Source organism: Leguminivora glycinivorella, chromosome 25 (genome assembly GCF_023078275.1).
Source record: "Leguminivora glycinivorella isolate SPB_JAAS2020 chromosome 25, LegGlyc_1.1, whole genome shotgun sequence".
NCBI classification, from domain to species: domain Eukaryota; kingdom Metazoa; phylum Arthropoda; class Insecta; order Lepidoptera; family Tortricidae; genus Leguminivora; species Leguminivora glycinivorella.
In genome coordinates, this window is record NC_062995.1 from 9,225,606 (window position 1) to 9,246,977 (window position 21,372).

Here is a 21,372-nt window from a genome sequence, read left to right on the forward strand (position 1 = left end):
TCACAGGTCCGCGTCGTACAGCTGCGTTCGTGACCAACAAAATGGTCCCGACGGAAGACCAGCGCTGACCCTCGGGTTAGCATTTTATGCTGAGTCGGGACCATTTCGTGGTTTCTTTTATTTGCTGTTTCTGTTTTCTTACTTGTGTATTTTGTAGTTATCAGGAATAAATAATTGATTGATTGATTGATCACATCATCGAGATATGATGGAGGTCTGAATCGAACAAACGGAAGAGGGAATCGTAACTAATAACACTCGTCATAATCAAGATATGATAGAAGGAAAATTTGGACAACTACGTCATCACAAGAAATGATGGAGGAGTCAATCGAAGATATGATGGAGGAGAAAATCGTAGGAAAATGGTTGCCACATCCTCAGTAGACATGTTGTAATTCTGTCACTGGGTTTGTAGCAAACAATTGTTCTTGATTTTACCTACTGTTTATTTCGACGCCGATGTCATCTTACAGGAAGAAAATTTAGGTTTATGAATAACACGTGCGGTGCCGGCGACACGTACGTGTGTTCATCTTTGTACAAAATCATATGTGCTGGCAGCAGTGGCGGTCATGCATTCAGTCAGGCATTAAAATTCAACATACCTTGTTGCTGAGACAATCTTGAAAGTCCTTCTTCATGACGGAAACAGAAACTCGGTCCTGAGGGCGCTTGGGGCCGCTCACTGACGTCACGACGGTGGATAAATCTAGCTCAACCACCTGTAAGAAGAATAATATGAGTTTAGTGAAGAATATAAATATTGCCAGAAAATAGCGTTGTTCAGGGTCTGCCATCTAGTGATCTGATTCTAAAACACAAACTTGCATATTGATTGACACTTCACACTTTACATATTAAACATGTAAAGGTAAACACTTTATATATTAAACTTGTATGTGTCAATTATGCCGTGAGGGTAGTTTAGCACCGCCCCTGCCGCCGCCAACGGTCGCAGCGAGCTGCGGCCCGCAGTCTGCATCGGGATACCATAGGCATCGCGCGTGCTCAATGAAAATGCTCCTCGTTACGGAGCGAAACATTTCGAGCGACCTTCGACAATTTTACATGTTTAATATGTCAGTGTCTCACGGAAGTTTTATAATCAAAACTTGACACATTCTTCAAACCAAAGCATAGGAGGTGCTGCCATCTTGTGGGTATCGGAAGCATAAACTTTACATTTACGTATCGCGCCAAAAAAAAGCTCCTATGCCTCCTACAGTATGATGCAGTTCGATAAGATTTTCCTTCGTATTGTTACGGAAACGTACGAACGTGGCATGCTATTTCAGTCAGTCTCAGTACAAGATGTACTGACGCTGTCTGAACTAGCATGGCAAATACGAACGTTTCCGGAAAAATACGAAGGAAAACCTTTTCCCTGTATGCTTCCTATAAGTTAAGCACTTCTAACTTCTAAGTTTCATCTGTATGCTTCCTATAAGTTAAGCACTTCTAACTTCTAAGTTGGCCCTCTACCACTGAATAATAAAGAGTACTATCGTACAGTATGGCCACTCCCGCTCCCCGCTGAAAGTGCCGCCCACCCCCTCTCGGTTACCTCACAGTTACCGACTGTCAAAAACGCGAAATATATCTCACTCATACAAGTATAGTACGCGTTCACCTACACGAGCTTAGACTGTGTGCTAGGAACGCGCCAGTGTCCGAGGTGTGCCTCTACTATCACGGACGATAGATATTTGAAATAATGTCATACGAGCAGTTCCCGAATACTTTGTACATAGCCACGTCAGCAAATTTTAATTGATCCTGTTTTGTTACCAACATTTAGTGATATAAGTCGACTTTCGTAAGATATATACAGGATAATTGTTATAATTAAGGAAATGTAGATACTAGAGAACCTCAATGAACAAAAAATAGTATAAATATTTTTTTGATTATTCTCAAACAAGTGTTGCTTTTGTTTTTTTATCACGCAGAAACGTCTGAGAGCGACATTACATCGTATCACATGTAATATCGCTCGCAGACGTTTCTGCGTGATAAAAAACAAATTTAGTATGGGTTAGCACATTGTTACTGGCGAATTCTCAATGTAAGTTGAGACTCCAGTGCCTGTTAAGATCTATTCTTACGGGTAGATGTTTGCTATAACGTCACCCTAAGGCGGTTGAGAATTGAGGGAAGGTATGGATAAATTCGCACACATCCAGCAGGCCTCTGTGGCGCAGTTGGAAGCGGATTGGCCCCGGCAAGGCCAGAGGTCGCAGGTTTGAGTCCTGCCAGAGGTGTGAATTTTTCCATTTTTCCTTTGATTTAAAAATATGTAAAAGTGTAGCTCGTTTTTAGCAGGCTGTAATTACCGAATTACTTTTATTATTCAACTGTGGGTTCCCTCTATTTGGCATACCTTTAATTGTCCGAAACGATTTTCGCATAACAGGCTTCGCATAATCGGTTTTCGACGAATGTTAATTTGGTAGAAAACTTTTTTGTCATAATGTAAACTAATACGAATATTACTTTGTCCGAAAATATGTTCGCATAAAACTGTTTACGCCGATTGTGTTTATGAATAAAATTGATTCGCATAATTGTATTTGGCATATTTCTTAAAATCAGAATAAACCACCCATTTTTAATGCTGTCGGAAGAGTCGGTTAGGTTAGGTTAGAACTGCGACCTCAATAAATACAAAATTTTATCAAGAATGTCGGTTGAGTTAGGTTAGAACTGCAGCAATAATATAGTAAATTACCTATGATAATCATTCTGCGTGGTAAATTTCGAGTAAACAATGTTATGCACAAATAATTTATGCGTAAAAACCTTTCGGCGAATAACCTTTATGCACGAAATATATTCGAACACACACAAAAATTTGCCTAGACAAATTAAGCGTAACTATACTATGCCATAACAGATTATGCGAAAGGTGAATTATGCCAATATAGATTATGCCAAAAAGAATTCTTGATTATAAAATTATGCCAAAACAAGGGGAACCTTCAACTGTACCTCAGAGAAGATGGGGTCCTGTGAGGGGTCATTGTAATCTCTGAACTGGTTGGTGGCACGCAGATACGCTTCAATGATGTCAATCTTCTCCTGAGTACGGTCTGTTGAAGAAATCATTAACTAAAAATCCTTCCATATTAGATAGAGGGTTACTGTCAAAGTAAAATGTGTAATCACAGTGCATATAATGCTATCTCTCGACACAAGCTTAAAACTTTTGAACCTCAGTTTTGACAATTTGGCCCATATTGTTAGCTTGATATGTAATAAAATGTTAAATATTAATATTAGCGCCATCTAGCCGAGCGTTCCCCAAAGGTGTAACGCCATCTAGGCCACCGTACCTTTTTCTCTATGGCTTTGAGCTGAGCATTTCTTTTTTTTTTGCCACTTTTATGAAGTGTGATATTTTTGAAAAAAAATATGCTATTTCTACTCAGAATTACTAGCCTTTTCAATCCTAGTAGTTAAAAGAATTGTCCCATACGATTTTTTCTTATTTTGTTACCATTTTCCGTACATGTTGTATGGGGTAACAAAAGAGGAAAGTAAAAAAAATGTATGGAAATTCTGGGACACTTTTGTGTTAACCTTATTACTATCATGATAGTTGCTTTCTAACTACACTGAGACTGTAGCACGTGCCGTTTAAACGGGAGCTAGCCGCCGTCAACAATAGACACAAAGGCCTTTGTTTAACAGATTACGGCTAAAGCGAAAAGTTCATCTCAGAAAATTCATACTATAGTATCCTCATTGATTGACCGATCATTAAAATATATACTGTATTTAGAAGCCCCATCGAGTGAATTTTTGATGTTTTCGAGTTATTTTTGTTCCAAACATGTCCTCAAAATTGTTAAAATCACTGATTTTATTCAGGATTTGTTTATATTTTTATAGAAAAATGGCAATTATTTGTGTGATGAGCTGATGAGCACAGATATTTGTTCCTGAGTTGTTGTAAGCCTATAGTCGCTTAGCATCGGCACACTTACTTGTTTGAGCCAAGTATTGTAGAGATCTCGCGTCGACCGGGAAGTGGGCCACAGTGGCGCCGAACTCCGGACACATGTTGGCAACAGTGGCGCGGTCCGCTATGCTGAGGGCTGACACTCCAGGGCCGAAGAACTCAACGAATTTGCCGACTACGCCGAGAGAGCGGAGATGCTGAAAATTGATAACAATAGGATATTTTGAACATTTTAACTATAAAACTCCCGTGAGACTCAAAAATATTTTAAGCGGGTTACTCACGTGTTAAGTCGATGTAGCGTTCGACATGTTTCGATCCATTTTCGAGGATCTTTCTCAAGAGTAGCGACCCCGCCTTTACATATCGAGAAACATGTCGAACGCTACATCGACTTAACACGTGAGTAACCCGCTTAAAATATTTTTAAATATGTTTAGAACATGTTGAACTTTATGCTTATTATAGTGCGTTTGTTTTCTATGTATGTATTTATCTATATAATATAAGTAAGTATGTATATCGTCGCCTAGCATCCATATTACAAGCTTTGCTTAGTTTGGGGCTAGGTTGATATGTGTAAAGGTGTCTAGGGTTGCAAAAAAAAACGGTTTTTTTTCTGGCTTGAAAAAAAAACATGAAAAACCGTGAAAAAACAGTTTTTTTCTGGAATATGTTTTTTCTCTAAAGGATGAAATCTCAAAATTTGCAAAACAGTTAATACTTTAATACGGTTTTTTTTTAGACTTTATGTTAACTATTAAACGAATTTAATTTAATAACTTTAATTTCTGGTTTTATAAAACTAACATTTACACAATCTGTAGTTAGTAGTTGTCGCTATTTACTGTTGGCAACACCACCGCCTCTCCACGCTCCACGCCGCATCGGGGATTCCCCAATAAACGTTTGCATACTGAATGTTTATCGTATAGGCTAGTTTCCTACTAAAATACGCTTTTTATGAACTTCAAAACGATTTTAATATGGAAACGAAATACTGAAATGACGTCACGGTCAATTATTCGTATTATTTGATCATCTGACTTATTAAAAGAAATTATGTTTAAAAAAAACTACTGTCACATATTTTTCTTCTAATTATGTGGTGCTTTATTTCCATAATTCTCAAAAAGAACATTTATTTTATTTTTTCTAGCCTATTAAAATACGCTTTATTGTTATTGAAACGTTAAAAATGTAAAACCGTTATTTTTTATTTGATCTGAAAAAAAAAAATATTTGAACAAAAAAACTCATCAAATCGTTGTTTGGAAGTTCGAAATTTTGTATCGTACGACGATTTTTTAGTACAGATGGCCCTTTTAAAGTTCCCAGGGCATCTGTACCAGGACTCCGCGTTTCTTCCGTACATTTCGAAGCCGCGAGTTCGCGTGACAACCTTTTCGCTGCGCAATAGAACTCAATGTCGCATGCAGTCCGTTGACAGTGAGCCTTCTGTACTTGTACTTTTATATATTCTGTGTCTGTACTGAAAAACGTCGTACGATACACTTGCCAAAAGGAAATTCGTAACTCGTGTCGATTCCCGTAGGTCGTGTTTTAATTTATCGGCACTCGTTTCGAATTTGAACATTTCTTTTTTTTGCCATTTTTTTTTATTTCGATTTTTTTAGGGAATTTTAGGTCAATTGTACTCAGAATCACGAGTACTTTCAATCTCACTGGGAAACAAAAAGTGTCCCAGAATTTCCATAACTTTTTGGTACTTTCCTCTTTTGTTACCCAATACAACATGTAGGTATGAAAAATGGTAACAAAATAAGAAAAAATCGTATGGGACATTTTTTTAACTACTAGGATTGAAAAAGCTAGTGATTCTGAGTAGAAATTGCATTTTTTTTATATATCACATTTCATAAAAGTGGCAAAAAAAAAGAAATGCTCATTTGCTCTTTTCACACTTGTATTGTAACGCTCTAAATTGTCAATTAAATAATTACCTTAGTGATAGTTAGCACAAGATCAGTAGAGGTGGTAAGCGGGTTCAGTTCCCCGATGAGGCGGTATCCGACAACTTTAGGCAGCAACATACTGATGGCTTGGCCCAACATCACTGCTTCTGCTTCGATACCTAAGGAAAAAAAAAATCAATAATAAAAAAAAAAAAATAAAAAAAAAAAAAAAAAAAATATTCTAAGATCGGAGTTTGTCGGTACGATCGACTAACGTTTAATGGCGTTATCATAAACGCTTTACAACTTAAAAAAAGCGCTTGTGGCCTAGCGGTAAGAGCGTGCGACTTTCGTTACGGAGGTCGCAGGTTCGAACCCCGGCTCGCACTAATGAGTTTTTCGGAATTTATGTGCGAAATGTCATTTGATATTTGCCAGTCGCTTTTCGGTGAAGGAAAACATCGTGAGGAAACCGGACTTAATTCCAATAAGGCCTAGTTTACCCTTCGGGTTGGGAGTACTTGGAAGGTCAGATGGCAGTCGCTTTCGTAAAAACTAGTACCCACAGAACTGAATTTAGATAGAAGAAACAAATTCATATATTTGTATAGGGGCCGAGCGTGTCAAATTTTGTACTGAAGTTGATTCTTGCCTGTAATTTTAAATATGTCTCAGGCTCTAGATTGTTCATAATTTTTGTGTTGTTGCAATTGAATATCACGTAACGAGGCATTTTTTATGTTTTGGTTGACTTCAACTTACAAAAATTGACGCCCGAAAGCTGCAAGCTGCGAGTAAAGACGGACAACTCAGTGGATTTCACTGAGTTCATTTGACACGCTAAGTAGATACGTTTGCTTGATCTATGGTATATATGACATCTGTGCTAGTACCTATGCCAAATCTTGAGATTAATTGTCAAAGCGGACCCCAGGCTCCCATGAGCCGTGGCAAATGCCGGAATAATGCGTTATGGAAAATGCCGGAATAAGGAGGATGATGAATAAATTAAACACCAGAAAAGATAAAATTCTAAGATCATATTTTGTCTGTCGGTATGATCGACTAAAGTTTAATGGAGTTATTCATAAACGTTTTTTAAACCTGAATTAGCAAATAATCTGTCATCATCTAGGTATAGCATATTATTGAAGTAGTATTAGTTGTATTCGACATTTACAGAACTTATACATCTCTGATTAACTGTAGTAGACAGGTTTCTTGCCACAATTTAACCCATATCTACATACGACACCCACGGGTTAAAATTGACTTATACATCTCTTCAATTTCTCCTAATTTACATAAAGTTTTTAGTTTTTGTCGGTGTCGACAAAAATGTAAATATTTCATAATCTCACCTTTGATGCTCCAGCTGACTATACTAAACCAAACTAGAAGATATCGACTTTTGTCGGTGCCGACTAAAGCTCAAATACTTCAAAATATTACCTCCATTACCCCAGCCGATGATGCTAAACCAAACCCAAAACGATATCTACTTTTGTCGGTGCCAACTATACCTCAAATACTACAAAATCTTAACTTCAATACCCCAGCCGATGATGCTAAACAAAAACCATTTTGTCGCTTTTAACCAGCTTTTGTCGGTGCCGACGAAATTATCAGCCTTTCTAAATTACCTCCAACGCCCCAAGTCCCAACCGATGATGCTAAACCAAATAAACCAAAACCATGACGATTTCAGCATGTCGTTTTTTTTAATCTTACCTCCAACGCCCCAGCTGATGAAACTAAACCAAAACCTTAAAATAACTTATTTTGTCGGCGCCGACTAAATTGTCGGTTTTTTAAATTACCTCCAACGCCCCAGCCGACGACGCCAAGCCCGTTAATCATGGTGGTATGGCTGTCCGTACCGACCACGGAGTCCGGGTGAAGCACATCCTTGGAGAAGACCACGCGAGCCAAGTACTCTAAGTTGACCTTGAAAATAAAACAATATTACATTAAAATATAAAAAAAAAAATTGGCACAAGCTTTTATCGCCGACTGTACCTTTCTTTCAACAATCATCTACTGCTCTCCGAGACGTTTGCACGGTTACGTGTATATTCATTGTCCAGATCCCCGTCCGCGGTCGAAAACCCTTGAAAACCCCTTACTCGATGGGGATACGACGTTTCATGACAGAGTTCCTATGACCACCTTTCTGCTCCATCATCAGATCAGCTCCATGCGTGACAGGGTTTTATGCAACCGGACTTAGTGCCACAGAATAGTCTCGATATGAAGTGCTTACCTGGTGAACGATACCGGAGCCTGGTGGCACGATCAACATGTTATCAAAAGCTTGAGCACCCCACTGAAAAAAGAAAAAGTCCATGATACAAAATACAAATACAAAATCATTTATTCAGCAAATAGGCCACGGGGGCACTTTTACATGTCAACATTACAGAGTATTCATTAAAGTTAAACAAATGAAATTAATAGAAATATTAATCATAAGCAAAGTAGCTATACACTGATATAGAATTAGAGATGTATAAAGTCTCTAAATGTCATATTATTACTAACTATAATCAATACATAAAGAAAGTGCAAACAGATACAAAGATAAAAGAAATCTATAATACTTCAATAGTTGTAAAAGACTGAATATTACAAGTAAAAATATTTATTTATTTAATCTTTATTGCACAAAAGAAAATCTTGCAGTACAAAAGGCGGACTTAATGCTTTAATAATTATTATACTTAATCAAATAATCCATGGAGATGTATAGCGTCTCCAAGAGTCAAATTTTATAAAATTAAAATATTTAAAAGTAAAAACCTTTGTCAAATAATACAAAAAAAAATACAGAAAATGAACAGCTAAATTACACATGTCAAGAGATGTACAAGTCTCTAGTTGTCAATCATTAAAGAACAAATCAAGTTTACAAATAAGGGCCAATCAAGGTTACAAATTAAGTTTAAAAATATAATCAAAATCTCAGAGATGTATAAGGTCTCTAAGTGTCCAAAAAACTAACATTAACTTAATCAAACGACAACAAGGCCATTAAAGTAAGGAATCTATTTTAAAATAAAATAATGAAAAAAAATAAGATAAAATAAGATAATGGGCGCGGCTAGTCTTTCATAGTATGGACCAACATACTATGAAAGACTACCCGCGAAATTGCGAACAGAAACATCTGACGAAACTTTTGAACGCCAATTGAAAATATTTTTATTGGAAAATCCATTATAATATTCTGTAAATTAGTATATGGAAATTACATGTAATATTAATTGACTGTAATTAATAAATATTATACTTAAGACAATTCACAGATAAAAAAAAAAAAAAAATTGACTGTAATCCATTATTGTATTTATTCGTATTTTGATTTTAGTTTGACGATCATTATGAGATGAACCTTGTTTTTTTTTCCTTTTTATTATGTAAAAATTGACATTGTGATTATTTATAATTTATTATAATTTTTTAAATTAGCATCAAATTGTAATTGACATTTCTATATAAAAATCATACTCGACGATTATAATATAAATTCGTATAGATTAAGGTAGAATAATTTTATAATGTAATTTTACATTATAAAATAAATAAATCTAAATCTAATCCGCTTTTTTTTTCATTTTTTTATACTACATCAGTGGCAAACAAGTATACGGTCCGCCTGATGACAGGAAAGCGGTCACCGTAAGTGTGTATACATATAATCCGATCCGACATCGGATGCCGGACCGATATCCCATATATTTACGCCGCCATCTTTGATTTTTTCCTTTGAAATCCGTCCTACATCTGACATCGGATCGGATAATTTGAAAACGCTCTAACTCAAAGAGTGTCACATGCGCGTTGCCAACCCATTAGAAACTTGTACACTCCTTTTGCTGTGTTAAGTACACAGCAAAAAGACACACACAAGTTCTAAGGAGGGTTCGGGTTGCCGACGACTCAAAGGACAATAGACAGAACAAATTAGTTCCGTAGAACCTTCCGTCACCAGCACACCGCACCCTCGTTGAGTTCGGGCAGCCTTACTCACCGATAGGAACACAACAACACTATGATCCAAAGTAAAATATTACCTTCAAAAACTGGAATCTTTCCTTGTTCCTCTCAAATTCCAATTCTTGGTTTTTGTTCAATGCATCGGGTCTGAAAAAATATAAAATATGATAAGTGACGGAATGCTCCATACAAACTTCCACCCCCCATTTCAGGGAAGTGGGGAGTTAGAAAGGGACAAAAAGTAGCCTATGACACTCTCCATCCCTTCAACTATCTCCACTTAAAAAATCACGTCAATTCGTCGCTCCGTTTTGCCGTGAAAGACAGACAAACAGACACACATACTTTCCTATTTATAATACTAGCTATTGCCCGCGGCTTCGCTCGCGTTAGAAAGAGACAAAAAGTAGCCTATGTCACTTCCCATCTCTTCAACGATCTCCACTTAAAAAATCACGTCAATTCGTTCCCTTTTGCCGTGAAAGAGGGACAAACAAACAGACACACACACTTTCCCATTAATTAATATGGATTAGTATGGATAATATGGATTATATTTTTAAATTAAAGGAAAAATGCAAAAATTCACACCTCCGGCAGGACTCGAACCTGCGACATTTGGCCTTGCCGGGACCATAAAAAAAGAGTAATAATAAAAAATATATGTAAAAATATGTTAATTTAAAAATATGTAATATCGCTCGCAGACGTTTCTGCATGATAAAAAACAAATTTAGTATGGATGTAGTTCAGAATCGGTAAGTAAGAAAGACATAGATGTATCACTCACGTTCTAGCGAAGTCGACCTGTACTGAATGATCGATGACCAAGTCAGCTGGGCAGATGGGGTTGATCTTGTCAGGGTTGCCACCCAAGTCGCGGACGGCGGCACGCATGGCTGCGAAATCTACCACTGCTGGCACCCCTGTAAGGTCCTAAGGGGAAAAAAATATTAAGGTGAGGAGAAGATTAATAGTACATTGTGTTACAAGGGAGCAAAATTAAACAGGTAAAGCGAAGGCGTAAATTGAATCCCAAACCACAGTATAATAAAGAGTATTATCGTACAGTATGGCCACTCCCGCTCCCCGCTGAAAGTGCCGCCCACCCCCACTCGGTTACCTCACAGTTACCGCCTGTCAAAAACGCGAACAGTCGACCTGTCACATTTAACCTATACAAGCATAGTACGCGTTCACCTACACGAGCTTAGACTGTGTGCTAGGAACGCGCCTCTTTCATATATTTGATCGCCAGTGACCGAGATGTGGCTAAACGAAGCGAAGGATTCTATAATTAAATCCTGAGCATAGCGAGGGATTCTAAACTATGATCCTGAGTGAGGGATAGTTTAGAATACCTGTCGCGCTTACACCAATGTCGCGAGTACATTGGAGCGAGACATAGCGATGGGACTTTTCATTCGCACGTATGGCTGCCGCTCACCGCTGTCGCGCTTAGACCAATGTCGTGGCTGGGCCGTTAGTCTTCCACTTGCTCGGGTATCAATATTAGCACATGCGGCTAACAACTTTGCCCCCTTGTAAAACAAACAACTAGTATATTATTCAATCTAAATTCTAAATGTGTCAAAGAAGAAACTGACTGACTGACTGACTGACATATCAACGCACAGCCGAAACCCCTGGTCCTAAAGATTCCAAATTTTGCACGTAGGTCCCTTATAAGATATATACAGGGTGTAACAAAAATGGTGGTGATCCGTTTAAGGACGTATTGTATCGTATTCTCATCAGGAAAAAGTAGGATAAACTTTTTTCGCAAAAATTTTTTTTATCTTTGTATGGAGATTCGACCGATTCGCGCGGCCCGGCTCATACAAAAGTGAAAATTTTTTTAGCGAAAAAAAAATTTTCTTCTACTTTTTCCTGATAAGAATACGATACTGAGTACGCTTAAACGGATCACCACCATTTTTGTTACACTCTGTAGGAGCACTAAGAAAGGTTTTTTCAAAATTCACCTCCTAAGGGGGTGAAATAGGGGTTCAAAGTTCAACGTTTGAATAAGATTACTACTTTAGAACGCGGGCGAAGCCGCGGGGAAAAGCTAGTAAATGATAATAAACTCACCTGTAATATGACCCTAGCGGGTTTGAAAGCGATCTCCACCCCCCTTCGACCGCCATATTCCTCTCCCACTCTAGCACGTTGCTGACGTCCTTCTCTAACACTTGGAAGTTGTCGCAGTTCCGAACACAAGACTCCAGCAGCACTCTGATGCTGTATGGGAGTCGGTCTGGAAGGAATTATTGCTTGAGTACTTCTGTATGAAATAGTTTGCTAAATATTACGATAGATGGCGCTGTATTGGAAGCGGCGCTTTGGGCTTTTTTAGAATTTGGGAACCAAAATTAGCGTAAGTTGTTAACAAAAATTAACTCGCTGTCAGTTTTGTGACGACAATTAGGCACTGGTCCCACCGCGAGCTAGTAAGCTATGAGCTATAGGCTATAAAAACGAACAAAAGATAAGCACTCCCGTGCAAATAAAAGAGACACGGCGATATTGATAGCTCACCGCTGGGCGAGTAACTATGAACATCGCCGTGTCTTGATTATCTTTTGTTCGTTTTTATAGCTGATAGCTCATAGTTTACTAGCAATCGAAATAATCGCAGATAAATATACCAGAGAAACCTAAGGATCCAAATGAAAATCTTAATGAATACTTTTATTACGCGGGCGAAGCCGCGGGTAAAAGCTAGTTAAGCATAAAATCTGTCTAAAAATTATTTTTTTTATATTACCGCTTCATGTTTATGAATTCAAAGACATATGTAACTCCGTATAGACGGATCAAGTCTAAGAAAAAAAAAACGAACCTCAAAGCCCTAGAGAAAAAGGTACGCTGGCCTAGATGGCGTTACACCTTTGGGGCACGCTCGGCTAGATGACGCTAATATTAATATTCTACATTTTAACACATATCAAGCTAACAATATGGGCCAAATTGTGACGACAATTAAGCATAAAATCTGTCTAAAAATTAACTTTTTTATATTACCGCTTAATATTTATGTAATTAACATTTCCTCAGAACAAGATATTTTATGATAATGATTATTGACAGACTTGATATTTGCCAGTCGCTTTTCGATGAAGGAAAACATCGTGAGGAAACCGGACTAATTAAAATAAGGTCTAGTTGCCCTTCGGGTTGGAAGGTCAAATGGCAGTCAGTTTCGTAAAACTAGTGCCTACACCAAATCTTGGGATTAAAAGTGAAAGCGGACCCCAGGGAGCCTGGGGATGGGATAACGCAAGGAGAATGATGATGATTGCCACAGACTTCAAAGTGGTACTTCAAAGAGGATAAATCATAAATCATAAATATTTTAAGGATAAGTCAGATTTTCCTATGCTTTTTCTAAAAATAATGTTTACTTAATGATATTCTACAATTTCGGAGAGAAATTCTTTTAGTAATTACATTTACTTATAAATAAACTCTAAATTCAATATTATTTCAAACACGCCCACAAACTTGCGTGTAACTTCATTTACTTTCAAATACCTATTAAGGCCAATACAAACTCATTATTTATCGACGCATGGCCTTAAAAATCTTCGTAATTAGTATTCTTAAGGGGCATACCTACGCCAATGACCTTCGATTTGAATCCATTGATATTATGGTAGTTTCTAAAGCCTATCATATTAACAACATCGTCTTTAAGCAAAATAGTATCTCATAATTACTTCACAGCACATTGTTTCTGCATCAAATTTGATCAATTTAAGGCCCAAAAACAGGTTTTTTGGTCATAACTCTTGTTTTAAATAATTTCAATTTAAAATCTCTCTTGAATATTTAGAAAAGTTAAAGGTAAATCCAAACAAGTCGATTTCATGTAACAACCCTTCACTAAAATCAAATTTCGAAAAGTGTTTTTTAGACCATGTTTAAAAAAATCATAAAAAAGATAAGTTTTTTTTTTTTTTTTTCAAATTATGGTTCTTACGAATCTTATAATTCTATCTGGGTGCGTAGCCGAATGGCACAAACGCTCACGAAGCGCTCACGAAACGAAACGCTCGTAGATATCTATCTCTATCGCTCTTGCGTATTGGCGCGACAGAGCCAGACTACCTTTCGCGGCGTTTCGTTTTCGTTTCGCGTCGCAGAAATGCCATTCGGCTACGGCACTGTGCAAATTTAGGAGTTTTAACTCAAAATTTGTCAAAAATCGATGAAAACAGTGTCACAGTATAATAAAGAGTACTATCGTACAGTATGGCCACTTCCGCTCCCCGCTGAAAGTGCCGCCCACCCCCTCTCGGTTACCTCACAGTTACCGCCTGTCAAAAACGCGAACAGTCGACCTGTCGTATTTCACTCATACAAGTATAGTACGCGTTCACCTACACGAGCTTAGACTGTGTGCTAGGAACGCGCCTCTTTCATATATTTGATCGCCAGTGTCCGAGGTGTGACAGTGTGAAGCCCCTTAACATCATTAAAGTAGTTTTTGTAAGTTCTGTGACGTGATCACGTGAAAAACAATTGTTATCCATGGAGGTGTGTAAGGTGACCGGATGTCATTTACATATTGACGTATTACGTAACTGTTTAATTATACCGGGTGGGGTCTGTAACAAAAGCAAAAAATTAAACTGTAGGCTGTACTCCTTACACTGACCAACATTTCTTCAACGACTTTTAAAAATAACTTGTATTTTGTTATTTATCACCCTTGAAAGTTTTTCCTAAGAGGTAATGTACTGCGAATTCTGTTAAGTCTAAAGTGTGACTGACAACGTCAATGACAACAATAATGGCGTCCATTGAAGCTAATATTTATTTTATATGAAAAATTAGAAAATTAAAAACTTCATAATTTTTAAAAGTCGCTGAAGAAATGTTGGCCAACAGTTTAATTTTTTGCTTTTGTTACAGGCCCCACCCTGTATGAGCGCTTATCGACGAGATAATATATGTACGTTGTGATTTAATACTGCACTTTGATTTGTACCAGTCACTTATTAATTATTATATTTTTCTGACCTCCGGACGAACGAAACGAAGTTACAGCTTCCCGGCTCCGTTGAACATAAAAATAATACATATAATATAAATAAATAAATAAATACCGTCATACGGCCTATCCTTATGTATGGCTGTGAGGCCTGGTCACTAACACTGAAAGAAGAAAGTCAGCTCCTGGTAGCGGAGAGAAAGACATCCTGGACCTATTCAGAGAGACGCGGCGGAAAAATGCTGAGATCGAGGAGTTAGTGGCGAAGCCATACATGCGAAATGAAAGCCCCATCGCTGGTTTTACTCGCGATCTGTCAATGTCGATGGCTGCCGCGGGTCGACCCTGTCGCGCTGGGAGGACAGTGTGGTGGAGGATCTGCGTCGGCTTCAAGTCAGAGACTGGCAAGAGGCTGCGCAGGATCGGGACAGGTGGCGATCTCTTGTTTCGGAGGCCAAGATTCACTTTGGATCACTGAGCCACAATAGTTAGTTAGTTTAAATATTGGGGACACCTTACACAGGTCAACTTAGCCCCAAACTAAGCAAAGCTTGTACTATGAGTGCTAAGCGACGATATACATACTTAAATAGATAAATACATACTCATATACATAGAAAACATCCATGACTTGGAAAAAATATCTGTGCTCATCACACTAATAAATGCCCTTACCGGGATTCGAACCCAGGACCGCGGCTTAGCAGGCAGGGTCACTACCGACTGAGCCATTATTAATATTAATTCTGCTTTTACTTACTGTATTTGTCACCAAACGAAGCCAAGTCATAATACTTGTAAGTATTCCCGTGGACTTCTACGGTACGAAGGAGGTTGCTGTATGGGTTAGGACCTGAAAATAACACAAAAATAGTACATTACATCAGAGGCCGGGAAAATGAAGATTTCCGGCCAAGTGGGTATATACGGCCGAGCGAGCGTATATAGGGATACGAGGCCGGGAATCCGTTTTCACGCCGAGGCATATAGTGCTTTTCTCAAACATACAATGAAATAAAAAAAATGCTCTAAAGGACAATATTTTATAAAAAAAGTTACTTTGCAGGCCTAGGCCTAAAAAATAATATGAAATCCCTTTACAGTCCCCTCGAGTTGTTGCGCCCAAAAAGCGATACTTCCCAGCCCATTTTAAGGAACGTAAAGACAATATTTCATTGCATGTTTGAGAAATAGTACCTACATTCCTTCAGATCCCGCGAAGTAAGGGGTTGCCGGCTGTTTATGTAATCAAAAACATATGTAACTCCGTATAGACGGATAAGGTACGGTGGCCTAGATGACGTTACACCTTTGGGCAACGCTCGGCTAGATGGCGCTAATATTAATATTTGACATTTTAACACATTATCAAGCTAAGAATATGGGCCAAATTGTCAAAACTGAGGTTCAAAAGTTGTAAGCCTGTGTGAAGAGATGGCAGTCTATGCAGTGTGTTTACACATTTTACTTTGACAGTCTCTCTATAATACTCGATCCTCTTTGAGATAGGGATTGAAGGGATCATCCAATTGGAACCCTAGGGGGCCGTCCATAAATTACGTCATTCTAAATTAGGGGCGGGGGGTTTGGTCTGCGGATGACGGTAAATGATAGATGGGGGGGGGGGGGTGTTTGAAATTGACGTCATTCTTATTTATTTATAGTTTATTTTTCACGTACAAAAAGATTATTTCTAAAAAGAAATTTCTTCCAGCACACCTAGTAAGTGAGACTGCAAATGTGAGAGGCGGCTAAGGCGCATACAATACTAAAATAACTCATAATAAACATACATAAGTAATGCAACATAGATGTACACAAATACAGTAATAACTACAGATAAAATACTCTAACAATAATATTACATATAATACTAGCTGCCCGCCCCGGCTTCGCCCGTGGTACTTAAATGTATTATACATAAAACCTTCTTTAAGAATCAGTCTATCTATTTAAAAAAAACGCATCAAAATCCGTTGCGTAGTTTTAAAGATCTAAGCATACATAGGGACAGACAGCGAAAGCGACTTTGTTTTATACTATGTATTTATATTATATTATAAGTAGTTATATTATATCAATGATTATTGCCAAAGTAAAAATAATAAAAGATGATTCTATAACCAAGTGTTTTAATCATATAATACCCTATTTTTCTCAAATCTGCAATGTTTTATTTTGTCAAACTGGTAATGACGTCAATTTTGGGAGAAGGGGGGGGGGGGTCATTAAAATATGACGATAGGATGATTATAGGGGGGGTCTAAAATCTGAAAAAATCGATGACGTAATTTATGGACAGCCCCTAGGCCACTGTAACTTGTAGTCAACAACAACAGCCGTTCAACGTAGTCAACTAGGAACCCTTATAGTTTCGCCATATCTGTCTGTCCGTCCGTCCGTCCGCGGATAATCTCAGTAACCGTTAGCACTAGAAAGCTGAAATTTGGTACCAATATGTATATCAATCGCGCCGACAAAGTGGTAAAATAAAAAGTGGAAAAAAATGTTTTTTTAGGGTACCCCCCCTAAATGTAAAGTGGGGACTGATTTTTTTTTCATTCCAACCCCAACGTGTGATATTGTTGGATAGGTATTTAAAAATGAATAAGGGTTTACTAAAATCGTTTTTTGATAATATTAATATTTTCGGAAATAATCGCTCCTAAAGGAAAAAAAAGTGTGTCCCCCGCCTCTAACTTTTGAACCATATGTTTAAAAAATATGAAAAAAATCACAAAAGTAGAACTTTATAAAAACTTTCTAGGAAAATTGTTTTGAACTTGATAGGTTCAGTAGTTTTTGAGAAAAATACGGAAAACTACGGAACCCTACACTGAGCGTGGCCCGACACGCTCTTGGCCGGTTTTAATTAGTTTAAAATTAAAATCTCTCTTGAATTATTAGAAAATTCAAAGGCAAATCCAAACATATCGGTATCTATATCTAACACCCTTCACTAAAATCAAATTTCGATAAGTGTTTTTTTAGACCATGTTTAAGAAATTCATAAAAAAATAAGGTTTTTTTTTTTACGAATAGAGATTGAAGAACCAATGGCCGTTAGTCTTATAATTCTACTAGCATTTTCCCGCGGCTTCGCTCGCGTACTAATCTAATCTCGTTTTCCAATACAAACTTTGGACCCCCATTTCACCCCCTTAGAAGGTGAATCTTGAGAAATCCTTTCTTAGTGCTCTTCTACACCTTATAAGGACTACGTGCCAAATTTGTAATCACTATCAGTGGTTTCGGCTGTGCGTTGATATGTCAGTGAGTCAGTTTCTTCTTTTATACAGAGTGGGGCCTGTAACAAAGGCGAAGAATTGAACTGTAGGCTATTCTCCTTATACTGATCAACATTTGTTCGGCGACTTTTAAAAATAACTTGTATTTTGATTTTTATCACCCTTGAAAGTTTTTTCTAAGAGGTAATGTATTGCGAATTCTGTTAAATCTAAAGTGTGACAGTGACAGACAATGTCAGTGACAACAATAATGGCGTACATTGAAGCTAATATTTATTTTGTATGAAAAATTAAAAATTTAAAGACTTCATAATTTTTAAAAGTCACTGAACAAATGTTGATCAGTATAAGGAGAATAGCCTACAGTTCAATTCTTCGCCTTTGTTACAGGCCCCACTCTGTATATTTAGATCTGTGGTTCCAATTTGGGAGTTCCAACTCAAACCTTGTCAAAAATCGATGAAAACCGTGTGGCGCCCCTTAAAATTCGAAATTAGCAAATCTCGATTTCTCATTTAAAAGGGTTAACCTAATATTATTATTGCCTTGTTATCTCAAACACAGTTTAGTGATATCAAGTGTTATTTGGAGATGCTATCTTATCATTATAATCTTATATCTAATGTTATATAGCAATTGAGACTATAATAATGAATACATATTATTATACACCGTGTTTTTTTTTCGTTAAATTCGACACGTAACTAGGTTCATTATCAGGAACCACCCTGTATATAAATCACTTTTAGTTAAATTCACGAAAAATTTTTTTCATCATTTTCATACATAATAAATGAATTTATTAGTGTGCGAGACCCTTAAGAATAACATTCAAGTTAGTGTCAAGTAATTGACGGCACATGTCAAAACAAATAACATTAGGAATTGGTTAAGGCTGTCACACACATGTTCAGTATTTTTTTTTTAATAACTCGATAACCATAAGAGTTAAGACTAGTTGCTTAGAGAAATTAATTGTATTTGATCTAAGGAACCTTCCCTTAAAAGTTAACGGAATTCAATAAAAACAGGGTGTAGTAGAGCATTTCTTTTTTTTGCCATTTTGTTATTTTATTTTTTTTAGGGAATTTTAGGTTGATTGTACTCAGAATCACGACTTTCAATCTAACTGGGAGACAAAAAGTGTCCCAGAATTTCCAAACACATTTGTTACTTTCCTCGTTTGTTACCCCACACAACATGTACGGAAAATGGTAACAAAATAAGAAAAAAATCGTATGGGACAATTTTTTAACTACTAGGATTGAATAATATATAAATAATTATATACATTCAAAAATATCACATGTCATAAAAGTGGTAAAAAAAAAGAAATGCTCAGATACAGTTACAGATGTAGTACAATAGTACCATCAGAGGCCGGGAAAATGAGGATTTCCGGCCAAGTGGGTATAACGGCCGAGGAGCGTGCGAGCGAGGCCGGATAGATACAGGCAGGGTCACGCCGAGGCATGTATAGTGCCACATACAATGAAATAAAAAAAAATGCTCTAAAGGATAATATTCTATAAAAAAAATTACTTTCAGGCCTAGGCCTGAAAAATAATATGGAATCCCTTTACAGTTCTCAGTTGCGCCCAAAAAGGATACTTCAAGCCCATTTTAAGGAACGTAAAACAATATTTCATTGCATGTTTGAGAAAAATACTTTTTCCATTCGTTCACTTAACATTAGTACTTCTTGTAAGTACTGAGACTGACTGAAATAACATGACATGTTTTGTGACTCTGAAATCACAATGTAAATATTTCCATTCGCTTCAAATTACTTTTAGTCTTCTGATTGTATATTCAGGTTTAACAACCTCTCTCACAATATTGCAAATAGTCATAAGTCACTTTTATAGACATCTTTGTAATGGTCATAGGCCATAAAGTATCTTATCAACAAGTTAAGTAATCAATGACTTAATATTATCTTGATAAACCGGTTATACCGACCATTACATCAATTACCAGTTACTTGTGAAAACATACGAATAACCTCTAAATTGTCGGTTATTAAGACCTATTTTGTGACATGGAAATGAAAAGAACCTTGCGACCTCGAACTTTTTAGTACCAACGCTTATTGCTAGTAATTTATTCTGCTTCGAAGTGAGCAAAGGTTAAGTGGGAACTACAATTCTAGATAAAAGCATGAAAATTTACGCCGATCATAACATAGACATCTCTAGAACAACTTTTATTCGACACGAAAAACTTTCCACCATAACTTTTACATTCTTAATTTTTTAATTAAAAAATACATACCAGCCATGGTGTACGTTCTAAATGTCACGTAGAGTAGAACTAGCAGATTCACGGTGAGACTTTGTTGTGAGATCGGAATAAAGTCGAAAATCGTGAATATAGTGGATATTTTAATTATCAGAATGACATTTGACTTGACATGACATTTCTCTTATCGAAGGCGTCAGTTGCCAGTAAAAAAATATTTCTCGACGTCATTGTTAAGACGCATCCTACACGATCAGTTTTATTGTAGGTAAATTATGCCATCAATATTACTTTAATGATTAGGGGCCATACAATTCTAGGCACTAAAAACTGGCGCAAAATACAAGATTTCTATGCGTTATGGCTCGTCGATGATTCCGCCAAAGTCAAGTTTTAGAAAGACTAGGCCGGTGAGCTCTACATTTTTCAAATTTGACGTCTATTTTTTTAGTAAAAGATTTACATAAATCACTTACTGAGAAAACAATATATAAATAATTTAACCTAAATCTAAAAGGGAGAGGGTAGTTTACACGGTAGCGAACGACTTAAATACTGCATGCAGTAGGCTTGTGCCGTTTCGTTCGTTGATCGGAGCGCTCCGATCTCGTTCAATCGCTCCCACGAACTAGTTCGCTCTTTTAGGTCTTTTGCTCATTTAGTTCAGCCAGACCAGCGACCACTCCGGTCGGAAAGATCAGAACGAATGGGACCGAATAGTGTCAAAATGATACGAATAGTCCACAGATAGTAACATTCCGGGCCGAAAGGTTGTAAGTAACCGAAGTTTAATATGAAAACTTGACTTTTTTGTTGCTCTGCTAAGTAGCTCTCGCTCTCGGTCGGCGCAGTCACACATTCGTTCTCGATCCAAACCGCTCGCGCTCGCCGATCCTATGCTGAACTAAATGAGCAAAGACCGATTCTCAGACCACGGAAAGATTCAGTTCATTTCGGTCATTGATGGGATTTTATTCCTAACAGTTCATAGTTCGTGAACGACACAAG

At 37.3% G+C, this 21,372-nt stretch overlaps 1 protein-coding gene across 1 annotated transcript in view; it reads right to left on the reverse strand.

Moving 5' to 3' along the window:
* Window positions 1-20,493, reverse strand: part of LOC125239249 (cytoplasmic aconitate hydratase-like) — a 72,038-nt gene extending 51,545 nt beyond the window's left edge. Inside the window, 12 exon segments of the mRNA XM_048146781.1 lie at window positions 609-725; window positions 2,992-3,092; window positions 3,990-4,161; window positions 5,929-6,059; window positions 7,701-7,827; window positions 8,144-8,206; window positions 9,954-10,023; window positions 10,667-10,812; window positions 11,971-12,014; window positions 12,017-12,136; window positions 15,636-15,728; window positions 20,398-20,493. Coding sequence (XP_048002738.1) covers window positions 609-725; window positions 2,992-3,092; window positions 3,990-4,161; window positions 5,929-6,059; window positions 7,701-7,827; window positions 8,144-8,206; window positions 9,954-10,023; window positions 10,667-10,812; window positions 11,971-12,014; window positions 12,017-12,136; window positions 15,636-15,728; window positions 20,398-20,404 — 1,191 coding nt within the window. The 5' untranslated portion in view covers window positions 20,405-20,493.
* Between the last annotated feature and the right edge of the window lie 879 nt (window positions 20,494-21,372).